The sequence below is a fragment of the Myotis davidii genome, unplaced genomic scaffold (genome assembly GCF_000327345.1).
Source record: "Myotis davidii unplaced genomic scaffold, ASM32734v1 scaffold283, whole genome shotgun sequence".
NCBI lineage: Eukaryota > Metazoa > Chordata > Mammalia > Chiroptera > Vespertilionidae > Myotis > Myotis davidii.
In genome coordinates this window covers 221,542-235,675 of record NW_006293960.1, presented here as the reverse complement: position 1 = coordinate 235,675, position 14,134 = coordinate 221,542, and the positions used below count along the sequence as shown (strand labels likewise).

The 14,134-nt window shown below is 39.9% G+C and overlaps 1 protein-coding gene across 4 annotated transcripts in view; it reads right to left on the bottom strand.

Annotated features, from left to right (window-relative positions):
• The window catches only part of SEC24B (SEC24 homolog B, COPII coat complex component), a 64,238-nt gene that overhangs the window by 13,021 nt on the left and 37,083 nt on the right, over positions 1–14,134 (bottom strand). For all 4 annotated transcript variants that reach the window (XM_015566679.1, XM_015566678.1, XM_006767927.2 and 1 more), the window contains 7 exons: positions 12,961–13,063; positions 10,577–10,703; positions 9,362–9,471; positions 5,836–5,948; positions 2,294–2,412; positions 1,906–1,961; positions 1,461–1,667 (listed from right to left, as the gene is read on the bottom strand). In XM_015566679.1, coding sequence (XP_015422165.1) covers positions 1,461–1,667; positions 1,906–1,961; positions 2,294–2,412; positions 5,836–5,948; positions 9,362–9,471; positions 10,577–10,703; positions 12,961–13,063 — 835 coding nt within the window. The remainder of the gene's footprint in view (positions 1–1,460; positions 1,668–1,905; positions 1,962–2,293; positions 2,413–5,835; positions 5,949–9,361; positions 9,472–10,576; positions 10,704–12,960; positions 13,064–14,134) is intronic.

Sequence of the window (14,134 nt, the reverse complement as noted above, 5' to 3'; positions counted from 1 at the left end):
GAGCTACAGGAGGGGGCAGGGCAGTAAGCTATGGGGGAGGGGAGGAGAGCCGAGGGGGCGGGGGAGCTACAAGAGGGTGGAAGTGACCTATTGGCTACAAGTGGGCAACAGATAGCTACAGGAGAGAACAGGGCAACAAGCTATGGGGGTGAGGGTGCGGGGAGCTACAGGAGGGCGGGGCAGCGGGTGGAGTGCTACAGGAGGGCGGCAGACCTACTGGTGCATGGATTCATGTGCAGGGCTACTAGTCCTATATAATAAAACCCTAATATGTAAAACAACTGAACAGCGGAATGACCAGTCGCTATGACACGCACTGACCACGAGGGGGCAGAGGGAGGTGAAAGGCGATGGGATGGGGGGCGGGGCAGGCGCGCGGGTGGCGCCAGGCCACCAGCCAAGGCAGGTGCTAGTGGGGACCCCCCCTGAATGCCCCACCTGCTGATCGCCCCACAGATGGCCCTGATCACTGGCCACGCCTAGGGACCCTACCCTACATATTGGGAACAGTCTTTTAGATTTAAAAATCAAAACCTGGCACGGCTCCTCTAACGCTGAAAAAACAGGATGATGCAGTGGGCTCCGGCTTGCACATTTTGTGGTCAGCTCTGATTCTGACACTTATAACTGTGTGACAAAGCCAATTACTTAACTTCCCTCTGCTTCAGTTTTTCCAGCCATAAGATGGGGAAATGGTACTACTGCCTCAGAAGGATCATGTTACATCATGTTAAGAACTACTTTTTATAATCAGGGCAAAAAAATGTAGCTGCCCATACAACAGCAAGATGCCTTTCATCTGTATGAAAAGTATGGTCATGGTGCATGCAGTGTCCTGGATTGCGAGAGGGATGTCTGACTGTCGGTTTAGGCCTGACATCCCCCGAGGAGTCCTGGACTGTGAGAGGGCGCAGGCCAGGCTGAGGGACCCCGCCAACCCTGTGCACAAATTTTGTGTACCAGGCCTCTAGTAACAATAATAATTGCTAACATTTATAAAGCACTTATGTGGCACAAATTATTGTATAAGTTTTATACAATAATTTGTATTACCATCATAATTAAAATGTTTATTAGCATGAGCATGTTAAATGATAATATCTCAGATTTAGTAAGTATATTATTGTGTAACAGAAAAGAACACTGGAATCAGAATATTAAGTCACATTTTTACCATTAAATGGTTATTTAACCTTCGGCAATATGTATAGTTAAATCTGTTTCCTTATCTATAAAATGAAAGGGTTAGAGTTAATTATTCCTAAATTTCTATGACTTGCAAACAAATAATAAAAAAAGAATATACTGCAACACAAAAACAAAATAATTCAAGTTAACTCTCTTATGAGTTTCCTTTTAAACTGTTAGTGAAGTGGGAAAGTAGAATGAACAAATAATTACAGTCTCTAGAAGCAGAAAACAACATCCTGAATATGACAGAGAAACGAAATATAAAATACCTTTGTGCTTGATCTCTGGTTAGGATCCTCTCTGGACTGTAGAAGTCCTGCACCCAAGGAAGGTAACTGTGTCTGAAATACAGACACACGGCCACCTGTTGGAGACATTAATTTAAAGGCAGCCTGAAGCGCAGGACCAAGGGCACTGTGTGTTTCTCTTGTATTGGTGAACATATTTGGTAATGCATTCAATAAGTCTTTTATCAGCTGGGAAAACAAAGATTAAAAGTTGAATTACTCAGAAGGCAAGGCAATATTCTTTAAAACATCCCAGAGACAGTATATGCCACCACATTTGGGGGAACCGTAAATTGAGGAGTCAATGAATATGCTACCACATTGTCTATTAAAATGTTAATAGACCAAGGAAATGGTAAACATTTCAGTGAATAGTTGAAATAACAGAAACATTTTAATACTCTAAGGAAAAAAAAATCAATCTCACCTCTTTACTTTCATGTAGGTTCACAAGTAAGCTATCTGGAGTAGGTAGAAAAACATCTATAGGGAAAACATATTTTAATCAACAGATAAATTAAGTCAAAAGGACATAGTAATATAAAAAAATCTTAGTATTCCTCAGGCCACCCATATAATGGATACTATAGTATTGCTTTATTCTCTGTATTATACACATGTGTTCACGCATGCAAAAGTACATATATACAGGTGTAAAAACCTTAGAATCAAGTATTTTCCAGGAAATAATAATTTTTAAAAAATATCTAAGTGCACCAAATTATCCTTAGAGCATTATAAGATGTACTGTCAAATAAAGTAGCATCAACTCCAAACTTAGTAATTAAAAATACTTTTATTTTACTCACTCTTACCATCTATATCAGACACAATCAACATTTGAGGTTGTGATAATCCTTCTTGTAAATTGTAGAAATGAATAGTGCTATCAAAGGTCACAAATCCTATTCTTGTTCGTGAATCCCCAGGAAGCCTAAAGATAAAAATGACAATTTAAAAATTTACAGTGCTTAGTAACATGTTTTATTTAAGTAAATAATCAAGTAGGAAACCAAGCCTAAGAATAACTACAAATGCTTTTTCATAGAGGACAGAAAAGTCATCCTTATCTAAATCAATAGATATCGGGAGAGTAAGGATGAAACATTCCATCTTCAGATGAAACCACTAACACATTTAGAGTTCCTAGGTCAGAAAATTAAACTAGCATATTCAAATAATAAGCCAAAACTAAGAATGGCATGATTATTTTGTTTGTTTGTTTATTTACTAGAGGCCTATGCACGAAATTCATGCAAGAGTAGACCTTCCTTCCCCTGGCTGCCAGCACCAGCTTCCCTCTGGCCCGGGCTTCATCTGGAAGGTTGTCCAGAGGGATGTCCAGAAGGACCTCTGGTTTAATTAGCATATTATGCTTTTGTTATTTTAGATTTATGCAAACCTCACCCAAGGACACATTCAATGATTTTTTAGAGAGGAGAGGGGAGGGAGAAAGGAAAGGAGGGAGGAAGGTGTCTCCCAGGCCTTTCCCCTAATGAGTCCAGCCTAGGGCTCCCCTGAGAGAGAGAGAGAGAGAGAACATAAATGTGAGAGGGAAACAACGGCTGCATCCCTTGATTCCGACCAGGGCCAGAGATTGAACCTGAAACCCAGGGGGTTTGTTTGTTCCCAGTCAGGTATGTGCCCTGACTGGGAATCAAACCTGAAACCCTTTGGTGCATGGGATGACGCTCCAACCAACTAAGCCACACTAGTAAGGGCTAAAAATGACACGATTTAAAAAACCGGTTTGGCCAAAACCGGTTTGGCTCAGTGGATAGTGTGTCGGCCTGCAGACTGAAGGGTCCCAGGTTCGATTCCGGTCAGGGGCATGTACCTGGGTTGCGGGCACATCCCCAGTAGGAGATGTGCAGGAGGCGGCTGATCGATGTCTCTCACTGATGTTTCTAGCTCTCTATCTCTCTCCCTTCCTCTCTGTAAAAAAATCAATAAAATATATTAAAAAAAAAACACCAAAAAACAAACAAAAAAAACCCAAAGACTTTTTGCTGACTGCTTTGAAATGCATTATTTTAAGTGAAAAATTACTCATATTTTCAGTTCTAATATAACAAAAGTAGTGTATCTTGTTTAAACATTTTAAGGGCAGAATAGCAAAAAAGTACTTTCCTGAAAAGACTGAATGTAATGCACATCAGATTTTAACATATAAAATTTTAAATAAAAACCACATTTAAGATCAAGGCATTTTATCTATCATGTATCTTTTAAAAATATTCTGCCAGAATGCAGTATATTCAAAGGTCAATGCCACAGTATAAAAGAATAAATTAACATTTCACTGCCCATCAAGCTTTTCTTATGAATAAGATAAATGCTATATTGTACAGAAGTGTATTTCTTTATTTTAAAAAATATTTTTATTGATTTCAGAGTGGAAGGGAGAGGGAGAGATAGAAACATCAATGAGAGAGAATCACTGATTGGCTGCCTCCTGCAGGTCCCACACTAGGGATCAAGCCTGCAACCTGGGCATGGGCCCCAACAGGGAATTCAACTGTGACCTCCTGGTTTATAGGTTGAAACTCAACCACTGAGCCACGCCAAGTGGCCCAGAAGGGTATTTCTAAGTACCACCAACTATGCTAACTGCTGTTACGTAATTTATTGTTTTAGTAAACCTTTAAACATATTTTTGAGCCCTAGCTGGTTTTGCTCAGTGGATAGAGCTTCGGCCTGTGGCCTGTGGCCTGAAGGGCATATGCCCAGGTTATGGGTTGGATCCCCAGTGAGGGGCATGAGGGAGGCAGCCAATCAGTGATTCTCTCTCATCATTGATTTAACTATTTATACTTTTGGTTTTGCAGTCTGTTTAATTTGCAACAGTCACTCATTTTTGCTGGACTGGTTCCCATTTTTATGGCTATATCCTCATACTTTTCCAGTAAGCTAACTCTTCAGTCTTAAAAATGATTTCTTTGCAGGGGATCGTCCACTGCCACTTACTGCTAAAACTGTATCTGAAGTAAGCACTTTTGACTAAAAATAGGGCAAATGCTTCAATCAAGGAGAAAAATATGAAAACTCTAAGTTACTAACACAAAGTAAAAGCAAGTCATTTAATATTTCTGGATTTTTAAAACAGTCTCAAAGGTCTTAACGTTCAGTTTTATTCACAGCCAAGGTCAGCGATATGCAGACTCTGATGACTAGCGCTAGTACTCAGTAGAGCAAGGACTCTCACTCAATGGAAGTTGGAGGAGAACCTTCTGGGATCACCAAGACTACTTCCAACACAGCATTCATCACACATAACCACCAGACACCTTTGGACAAGTGAGAAACCACTGTAGTAGGAACCACTCTTACTAACAATCTTTAAGTCTTATCTCTTGTGGGTGTTGTAATAAAAAAAAGGTAATGTACAAACAACTTCGTTTTATTGAGAATTGGAAAGTTCATTATTAAACCTCATTGAGGGTCCCCTTCATGACTAACAGACACATAGAGAGGAATTAGAGCCAGGTATAAGCAACCCATCCAATACAGTTTCCACTTTCATAATACAGCTCATTACTAATGTGCCAAAATGAAGAGCTCAGTTTCTGGCTTCCTGGAAAATACTGAGCAAAAAATCAATTCCTTCTGTCCCTTTATCTGGCTCATTATCTTTTAACACATTTAAAACTACTTTATAGAAAACCCCTTGCTCAGGTAAAAATTACAGCTAGACTTCTTCCATCCAGATTCTTGACACCCTGGCCAAGTAAAGTTTTCTGGGCTCCAGTACTGAGATCTGCTAAGTTAGAGGAGATCTAAATTCCTTACTAAGCCCGGTTGGCATGCCTTAGTGATTGAGCATAGATCTATGAACCAGAAGGTCATGGTTCGATTCCTGGTCAGGGCACATGTCCTGGTGGCAGGCTCAATCCCCAGTGTGGGGCATGCAGGAAGCAGCTGATCAATGATGCTCTCTAATCATTTATGTTTCTCTTTCTCTCAAATCAATAAAAATGTATTTTAAAAAATTTCGTTTTTTTTAATATATTTTTTATTGATTAAGATATTACATATGTGTCCTTATCCCCACGTTACCCTCTACCCTCTTACCTGCCCCCCGCTCACTCCCTCACCCCCCCGTTGTCTGTGTCCATTGGTTAGGCCTATATGCTTGGAAATTTTAAAAAATTTCTTACTAAGTTTTAAAACTTTATGATTTTATGATTCAGATACCAAGTCATAAATCATAATAAAATCCAAGTAGCAGGATCTATATTTTATGGTGGACAGGAAATACTCTTAAAATGAAATCAAATAAAAACCAACACGATGAATTGCTAATAAGCACTTCATATTTATATACATATACATTTATTTTGAATAAAATAATTCTTACTTGTCTAGATTTTCTAACAGTGACTGGCACAAAATTGTCAAATACCCAGCTTCCACTGCATTATGAGACACATCTAAAACAAACAAGTAAACTGCGGGTTGAGGAGGACGAAGCTGAAAGAAATAAAAATAATGTAATTTATTTAAAAGGTACAATGTGTTCTTTTTATATCACCATATCACTGGATATTTACTGAGTATGTTATACAAAAATATACATAAGTAGGATGTTTTGTAAGATCTCATGTGCTAGTGAAAATGACATTCCTTTGACTTTTTTCTTATAAGGCTGGTTGTGGATTAAGCATGATAAAGCAGCCATTATACAGTAATGGTTAAATAGATGTGTTAAATGTTTTCCTGAGCGTCTTGGCTGAGATATCTTTCAAAGAAAAGTTAATTTACTTATTATTTAATATCAACCTCTATATCCCTTCCCTGCCCCTAAAAACATTTTTAAAATTTAATTTCTTTAACTCAATAATCATTAGTACTAACTATTGGGTCACCTGGTGGTGGATGAAACCCAACGGTTAAGTGCTAAGTGTAAAGTCCTTGTGATGGTATTTCTATGTTCTTTCTCTAGTAGAGATATATAATGGTATTAATGGATTAAATATATAATGCTGGGATTAGCATTTAATAAACTCTAGAGTGGGTGAGGGGAGGAGGGACTGGAAATAAAGTATGAAATATATATAGCACAAGGTTAATAACTGTTGAAGCTCACTGATGGGTAAATGATGGCTCATTATACTATTTTCTCTTCCTTGAAATAACCTTGAAAACTGTTACAGGAAGTTAAAATAGAAGGATATATAAAGTCTTTTTTTTAAGTGTCAACCAGGGATCATATGGGTCATGGCAAAAACTTTTTGCTATACCACTTCAATTAGATTAAGATTCCTAAAGAGCCAGAACAGAGCTGAGAACATAGTAAGTTGTAAAGAAGGTAAGAAGTTAAAAGTGACAGTGACTAAAAGAAAGTTTACTATAATTAATAGAAAACAGGTAAGAAAATAGTAGTTAAGTGGTTAAGATGCTATATTAAACACAAAGAACCATAAAAATTAGAAAAATAAGGAGATGGGTTAAGCATTAGAAATTTAATACACATTAGTTATTCTTGACCACTTTACATGTTTGTCGACAACAAAGATTAGAAAAAAGGATACCGAGGAAACATCTTATCTAATAAAAGACAAAAATGGTAACTGGCGTAGGACCGATACCCTTTTCATTGGCTAACCAGCGAGATATGCAAATTAACTGTCAGCCAAGATGGCGGTTAACCGCTAACAAAGATGGCGGCTAATTTGCATACTCGCAATGAAGGAATGCGAAAGGGCCAGTGTCCCCGGCTTCCCTGCCCCGCACCTGGCTTCTGCGATCAGTGACCACAGAAGTCAGGTGCGGGTCAGGGAAGTGTCCGCCGCCAGCGTCCCCAGCCACGGCTTCCCTGCCCCACACCCGATCTGTGCCTGCAGAAGCCCAGTGCAGGGGCAATCACAGAAGCCAGGTGTATGGGCAAGGAAGCAGCCTACGCCAGCGCCCCGGCCCGGCTTCCCTGCCCCGCACCCGGAATCTGTGAACGCAGAAGCCGAAGCCGGGTGCGGGGTGATCACAGAAGCTGGGTGTGGGTCAGGGAAGCATCCGCTGCCTGTGTCCCCGGCGGCGGCGGCTTCCCTGCTCCACACCCAGTTCTGCGATCTGTGATTGGTGACCTCAGAAGCCGGGTGCGGGGCAGGGAAGCAGCCGCTGCCAGCATCCCCAGCCTCGGCTTCCCTGCCCCGCACCCAGCTTCTGCAATCGGTGACTGCAGAAGCCCAGTGCAGGGGCGATCACAGATCACAGAAGCCAGGTGCGGGGGCAGGGAAGCAGCCTCCACCAGCGCTCGGCCACAGCTCCCTGCCCCGCACCAATGACCACAGAAGCCGGGTGAGGGGGCGATCACAGAAGCTGGGTGCGGGTCAGGCCAGCGTCCTGGGCCGTGGCTTCCCTGCCCTGCACCCAGCTTCTGAGTGCAGGGCAAGGAAGCAGCTACTGCCAGCATCCCCCACCACGGCTTCCCTGCCCCCACCCAGCTTCTGCAATGGGTGACCACAGAAGCCCAGTGCAGGGGCGATGATCACAGAAGCCAGGTGCTGGGCAGGGAAGCAGCCTCAGCCAGCTTCCCCAGCTTCGGCTTCTGTAATTGGTGATGCCTATTTTTGCATGACACTTAACTGACTACCCTCCCTGGAAGCACAGAAGAAGAAGCCCCCAGAAGAAGCCGCCCACCTTTGGTCCTGCCGCCCGCGCCTGGGGCTGGCTGCAGCCCAGGAGAGGGACAAGCTACCGGCCAGAGGTCCCAGGCTGCAGCCACCCGGAGAAGCTACCAGCCCTGTGGTCCCGGGCCTCAGGCCTGTGGCCAGGGAAAACGTTTCCCTCTTCTCCTACTGTAGTCATTACTTCAATATTCCCCTTCTGAATTTCTCTCCTGTGCTGCAACCCAACTCCACTTTTCATCGGAAGGATATGGAACAGAGAGAGCAGTGTTAACAGCTTACATTTTTAAGCTGGTAAGGTTGGTACTTAAACATATAAATGGAAAACTAGAGTCTTTAAGGTGACAAAGACTACAAAGGACAGGGACAGTGCATGACCTATTATATCCAGCAGTCCATATGGGGACTGAAAACTTTGCAATGATGACAATTACTGAAGATATGAATCAACTAAAATAGTTGACAGGGACAATTTTTCCATCTTTGAAAATATCTACATCAAATCTGTTTAAATAGATTTTCATCTGCATAATATAACACATTCTGACAAGACCACCACCACCACCAATGTGGTCAGTGTTTTGCCGTAAAATGTTTAATAACTGAGGGATCCCGCCCCCTGCCGAGTGCACAAATTTTGTGCACTGGGCTACTAGTGTTATTATAAATATATTTGAAATGAGTCAATATGATAAAGTTTAGTAGAACTTAGGTAAAAAATTTCTTTCTGTAAGTAGAAAATTAGAATGAGAGCTCAGAGTCAGTATAATTAAAGAACAGATAGAATTTTATGATGAACTGAAAAGAGAAATTAGAATAAAGTCATATCCATTTATCTTGATATATGTACTGGATAAAACATTAAGATTGTATCTTTTTTAAAAGATTATATCTTTAAGAGCTTGAAAATTACAGTTTTTGGCAAAAACATGAGTTTTTCTGTTGGAGGGTCTTAAGTATTAAATGGTAAACGAATATTTATATTCATTCTATGTAAGTAATATAATCAGAACGGCAACAAATTGTAGATGCTAGTGCTTATCATAAAACATTACTAAGATTTTTTAGTGACATAACTGCATTCTTCTAGGAGATCAAGTAACCTTTACAAAGAGTTTTCTATTTGTTAAGTATAAATAAATTTTTTTTTCTAAAATTCATTTTTTAAAATTCAAAATTTGAACAAAAATTCACTTAATAGCAAATTACAAATGACCAATACAATTGATCCCAAGAGTAACTTTAACACTGAATAGTTACCATGTAATCAGAAGAAGCAATGAACTCCACAGTTGAATTCTGAACTTCTGGTCGTTTATGAGGCTCTCCATAAGAGCGGGTAAGGGGATTATACATAAATTCTTCAGGAACTAGGTAAGAATTAGGAATCCAGTATAAAGTTAGTAACACAATTTATAGCTGCGCACACATATGCACTCCTAGAAATAAACATCTCTATCATTAATTTATATAAGGTTTACAATAATTCTGTGAACATCTAATGGTAAAAACTAATTCCTTAAGCCCTCTTTAAAAAATATAGTAGAAGGATTAAGAAACTTTTTTTTATGAAATCGGGTTAGGAAACCAGAACACAAGTAAGTAACCTTGCTTTTTAGGTTTGTGGTCTATTTACCACAATGACATGGGGGAAAAAACCAGACAGAAACACAAATTTGAAAGCAATCATACTAAGATATCCTAAGACATGACTAAAGGGGAAAACAGACACACTGCACCCATGTGATCAGATACAATGGCAAAGGTCTATACTGAGTAGAACGAACCAAATGTAAAAACAGAAGACAATCTTAACTTGTCAGGGTCAAGCGTAATTAGTCTGCATGACCTCACCTGCGTGACCTTCACTGCTTGTTTTATGAATACCTTTTAGTTTGACCTTACTGTCACTTCTCCTCACTCTCTCCTTGGCTAGCCAAAATTAAGTGTCCCTAGCCCAGTGGTTGGCAAACTCATTTGTCAACAGAGCCAAATATCAACAGTACAACGACTGAAATTTCTTTTGAGAGGAGAGTCAAATTTTTTAAACTTAAACTATATAGGTAGGTACATTGTTATTAACTTACTTAGGGTATTCCTAAGCTGGCCTTTGCTAAAAACGTCCTCAATCTGAGGGGTTGACCTCAGCAAACGTACCCCCACTTCTTCTAACGCCACTTCTTCAAAATAGACTCGCCCAGGCCGAAAACCGACTTCTGTGCACGGGCCACGAAGTTTCAATCGCACTGTATGTGCGTGCCTGCACGTGGTATTTTGTGGAAGAGCCACACTTAAGGGGCCAAAGAGCCACATGTGGCTCGCGAGCTGCGGTTTGCCGACCACTGCCCTAGCCTATACTCTCACCATTAAAAGTGGTATGAAAGTTTTGAAAGTACTGAGCAGAGAGACTAGATGAAAAATGTCACAATGTTTACAATAATATTAAGCACACTTATTTTAAGAATCCGAACTCACCATCATTGACCCTATAGCACAAATTGCATTTCCATCTACGCTGATCAATGAAGGATACGAAAGGGTTGATATATGTTCGACAAGATCGGCACCTCACAATGGTATTTGATGTTATCACGGGTAATTGCTAGAAAGTAAAATAAAGATGTTGTGGCAGAACAAACACCCCAGGAAACACACATGCTGCTGTGATCATAATCAAACAAAACAATATCTGTGTTTTGAAACTGAAGCATTTTAATAAAATCCAGTGATGAGCTAAGTAACAGAAGCAGCTATCAAGTTTTTTCCCTCTTTTATCATAATCTTCATATAAAAATAATACCAAAATAAAGTCCAACCAAATGCAATAAAAGTTACTAGCTGACGGGAAAAGCCTGGTTGGCAAAACAAACAAAAAATATCTCTATCTATCTATCTATCTATCTATCGACAGATAGATATATCTCTCTATATATCTATATCTCAGAGCTTATCAGCTAGATTCAAGAAATAACACAGAGAAACATATACCATATAAAAATGCCTTTGTCTCTGCACCTGGTGCTATCTGCACTGCTAATTCGACAGCCACAACAATCCCACTGGGAGCCCAGGCCAAAAGAAAACAAAATGTGCCTTTGAAACAAATACATCTTTATGCTTAGTTTGAAGAACTTTATATTCAATTTAAGGAAGTTAGAAAATGTGAAAAAGACCTTTAAAAATCACATACTATTCTATCCTCCTGAATTAACCCAATAACCTTTTAGTATATTTCTTTGTTTTAAAATTTCTCACCTGTGTATATGGGAAATTAACTATATTGGTCAGACATAAAGGTTGTAACAGTATTACAAGTTATCAAATAGTATTTACTGAATGAATTCAAGATCCTCATTACATATCCTAATTATTTTATTTGCTATTCACTTTGCTCCTTTCTGTTCATCTTAGTAGGAAAGCAAGCTCCACGAGGAAGTGTACTGACCTTTGTATCCTCAGAATCTAGCATAATAGAGAGGCAAATCAATATTGTGTGGATGAGTAAGAACAAAAGAAACTCAGGAGCAGTAAGAGGGGTAGAAAGTCACAGGAGTAAAACAGTGTGAGTGAAAAATGCAGCTTGTAAAGTATAAATAAAATGTACCTGAATAAAATTTATTTCTGAAGTTTCAAAATCTTAGTTTAAATATATTTTTGCATGAAATACCAGAACTTTGTGAAAAAAATCCAACAAGCTAGGTATTAAACCAAATACACTTTGGAAACTTAAACAAGTAATGTTTTAATTCAATAGACTCGAGGTGTCAGGGCTTTATTATTCTGGAGGTTATTTAATAGTTAGGAATAATCATACAGTTTTCTTCCCTAATTGCACATCATTGTTGGTGATTCCTTTATCCTATATAACAGTGGTTCTCAACCTTCTGGCCCTTTATTTATTTATGAGTATGTATTTTATTTTTATTTTTTTATCTTTAATTTCTGTATTGGTTAAGGTATTACAAATGTGTCCTCATCTCCCCATTAACCCCCAACTCCCCCCCCGCCCCCCACCACTCATGCTCTCATCCTCCTGTTGTCCATGTCCATTGGTTGTTCGACCGCCAAAGGGGTCGCGACCCACAGGTTGAGAACCGCTGCTATATAATAAAAGGGTAATATGCAAATCAACTGAACTAGGGAACGACTGGTTGCTATGATGCACACTGACCACCAGGGGGCAGATGCTCGACACAAGGAGCTGCCCCCTGATGGTCACTGCGCTCCCACACTGGGAGCAGAGCTCAGCCAAAAGCCGAGCTCATGGCTGGTGAATGCAGCTGTGGTGGTGGGAGCCTCTCCCACCTCTGCAGCACTAAGGATGTCTGCATCCTGGGCTGCGAAAAAGGGCGCAGGCCGGGCTGAGGGGACCCTCTCCCACAAGTGCACCAGACCTCTAGGACTTCTTAAGTTTATCCTCTATGGCCTCTCCAACTTTCAAAACTAATCTTTCAAAATCCAGCTCAGACTTCATCACTCATAGAAAACTTCTGCTACTATAGCCAGAGGAAATCACTTCCCATACTATACTCACCACCTAAATACCTTATAGAATTTGATTAGTTAACATGTATTAATTCTCCTGCATGTAATTATTTGTTCTTATATCTTTGTTCCCTGTTAGAGAAGACTTTCTTAGGGACAAGGCCAATGACTTAATCACCTCTATATTTACCAGTGCTTAGTTTAGGGCCTGTCACAAAGCAGGTGCTCAGAAAATGTTTGCTGAATTGAACTGGATAGAAATTTGTTAACTTCAAATAAAAGAAGATGAAAAAATTCTAAGAAAATATACAATCTAAATACCTTGCACATAAAAACACATCAGTACCCACAAATATTTTTAAATATGACTTTACCGTTAGGTCTCTGAAGGGATGTAACAATAATCCTAAAGGAAGCTTAGCTTTAGTCAGTAAAGCCTGTGTCTGCGGAATATTTGTCAAAGTACACCGAAAGGAACTGCAAAAAATATAAAGAACACGGACTACATTAGCTATCAGAAAAAAACAAAAAACAAACACCCTGAAGTAGACAGTTGCTGTAGATAAATAAGAACATTTAAGGCAGTGGTTCTCAAACTTCAGGCCCTTTAAATATAGTTCCTCATGTTGTGACCCAACCATAAAATTATTTTTGTTGCTATTTTATAACTGTAATGTTGCTACTGTTATGAGTCGTAATGTGAATATCTGATATGCAGGATGGTCTTAGGTGACCCCTGTGAAAGGGTTGTTCGTCCGCCAAAGGGGCCGTGACCCACAGGTTGAGAACCACTGATTTAAGGGCATAAACGAAAATCATTTGAGTATGGTCTGTAATGGTAATTAGGAAGGTCCTTATTACTTTAAACATGTGAAATGTAAAATGTGAAAATACCTAAATTAAGGACTCAACATTTTCATGGTAGAAAAACAATTACTCCAATATGACTAGCATGTAGGGCATAAATAGGAGGGAGAAGAAAACATGAATGAAAAGCATATCTTTGCACTTTTAATAATGCTTTTCCTTTTTTTACTCCCCTCTTTTCACCCGCTGAACTCCTAGCCTGAGACTCATCAGTTCCTGCTTCCTCTGAAGTCACCCTCACCCCTGATCACAAGTCAGAAGGACTTCTCCCTCTGTGCTCTGAGATCTGTTTATGCTTCTGTGGTATCAATTAGTCCGACTTGCTTCAGTTGGTTGTGTACCTTGTCTGTCTTTTCCACTTGAGATCAGAGATCATTTTGTCCTGTGTCATCGTAGCACTATTCCTCTCATACAGTCAGTACTTATAACTTACTAAGTTGTAAGTTAAGGTCAATAGGCACAGAATCAATAAAGAGCTAAAAAGCAGAAGTAGGAGAAACCAGGAAAGGCATTTTCCTTAGAGTGGTTGTCAGTCTGCAGAGAAAGCCAGATACACTCTAATCCAGGCTGGTGGTGTTCCTGCTCCGGGACCTTTCCGTGTGCAGTCCAAGCAGCTGGGCACACTCTCTCACTTCTTTTCAGATCTCTACTCAAATGTTAACTCTTTGGGAAAAGCTGCCA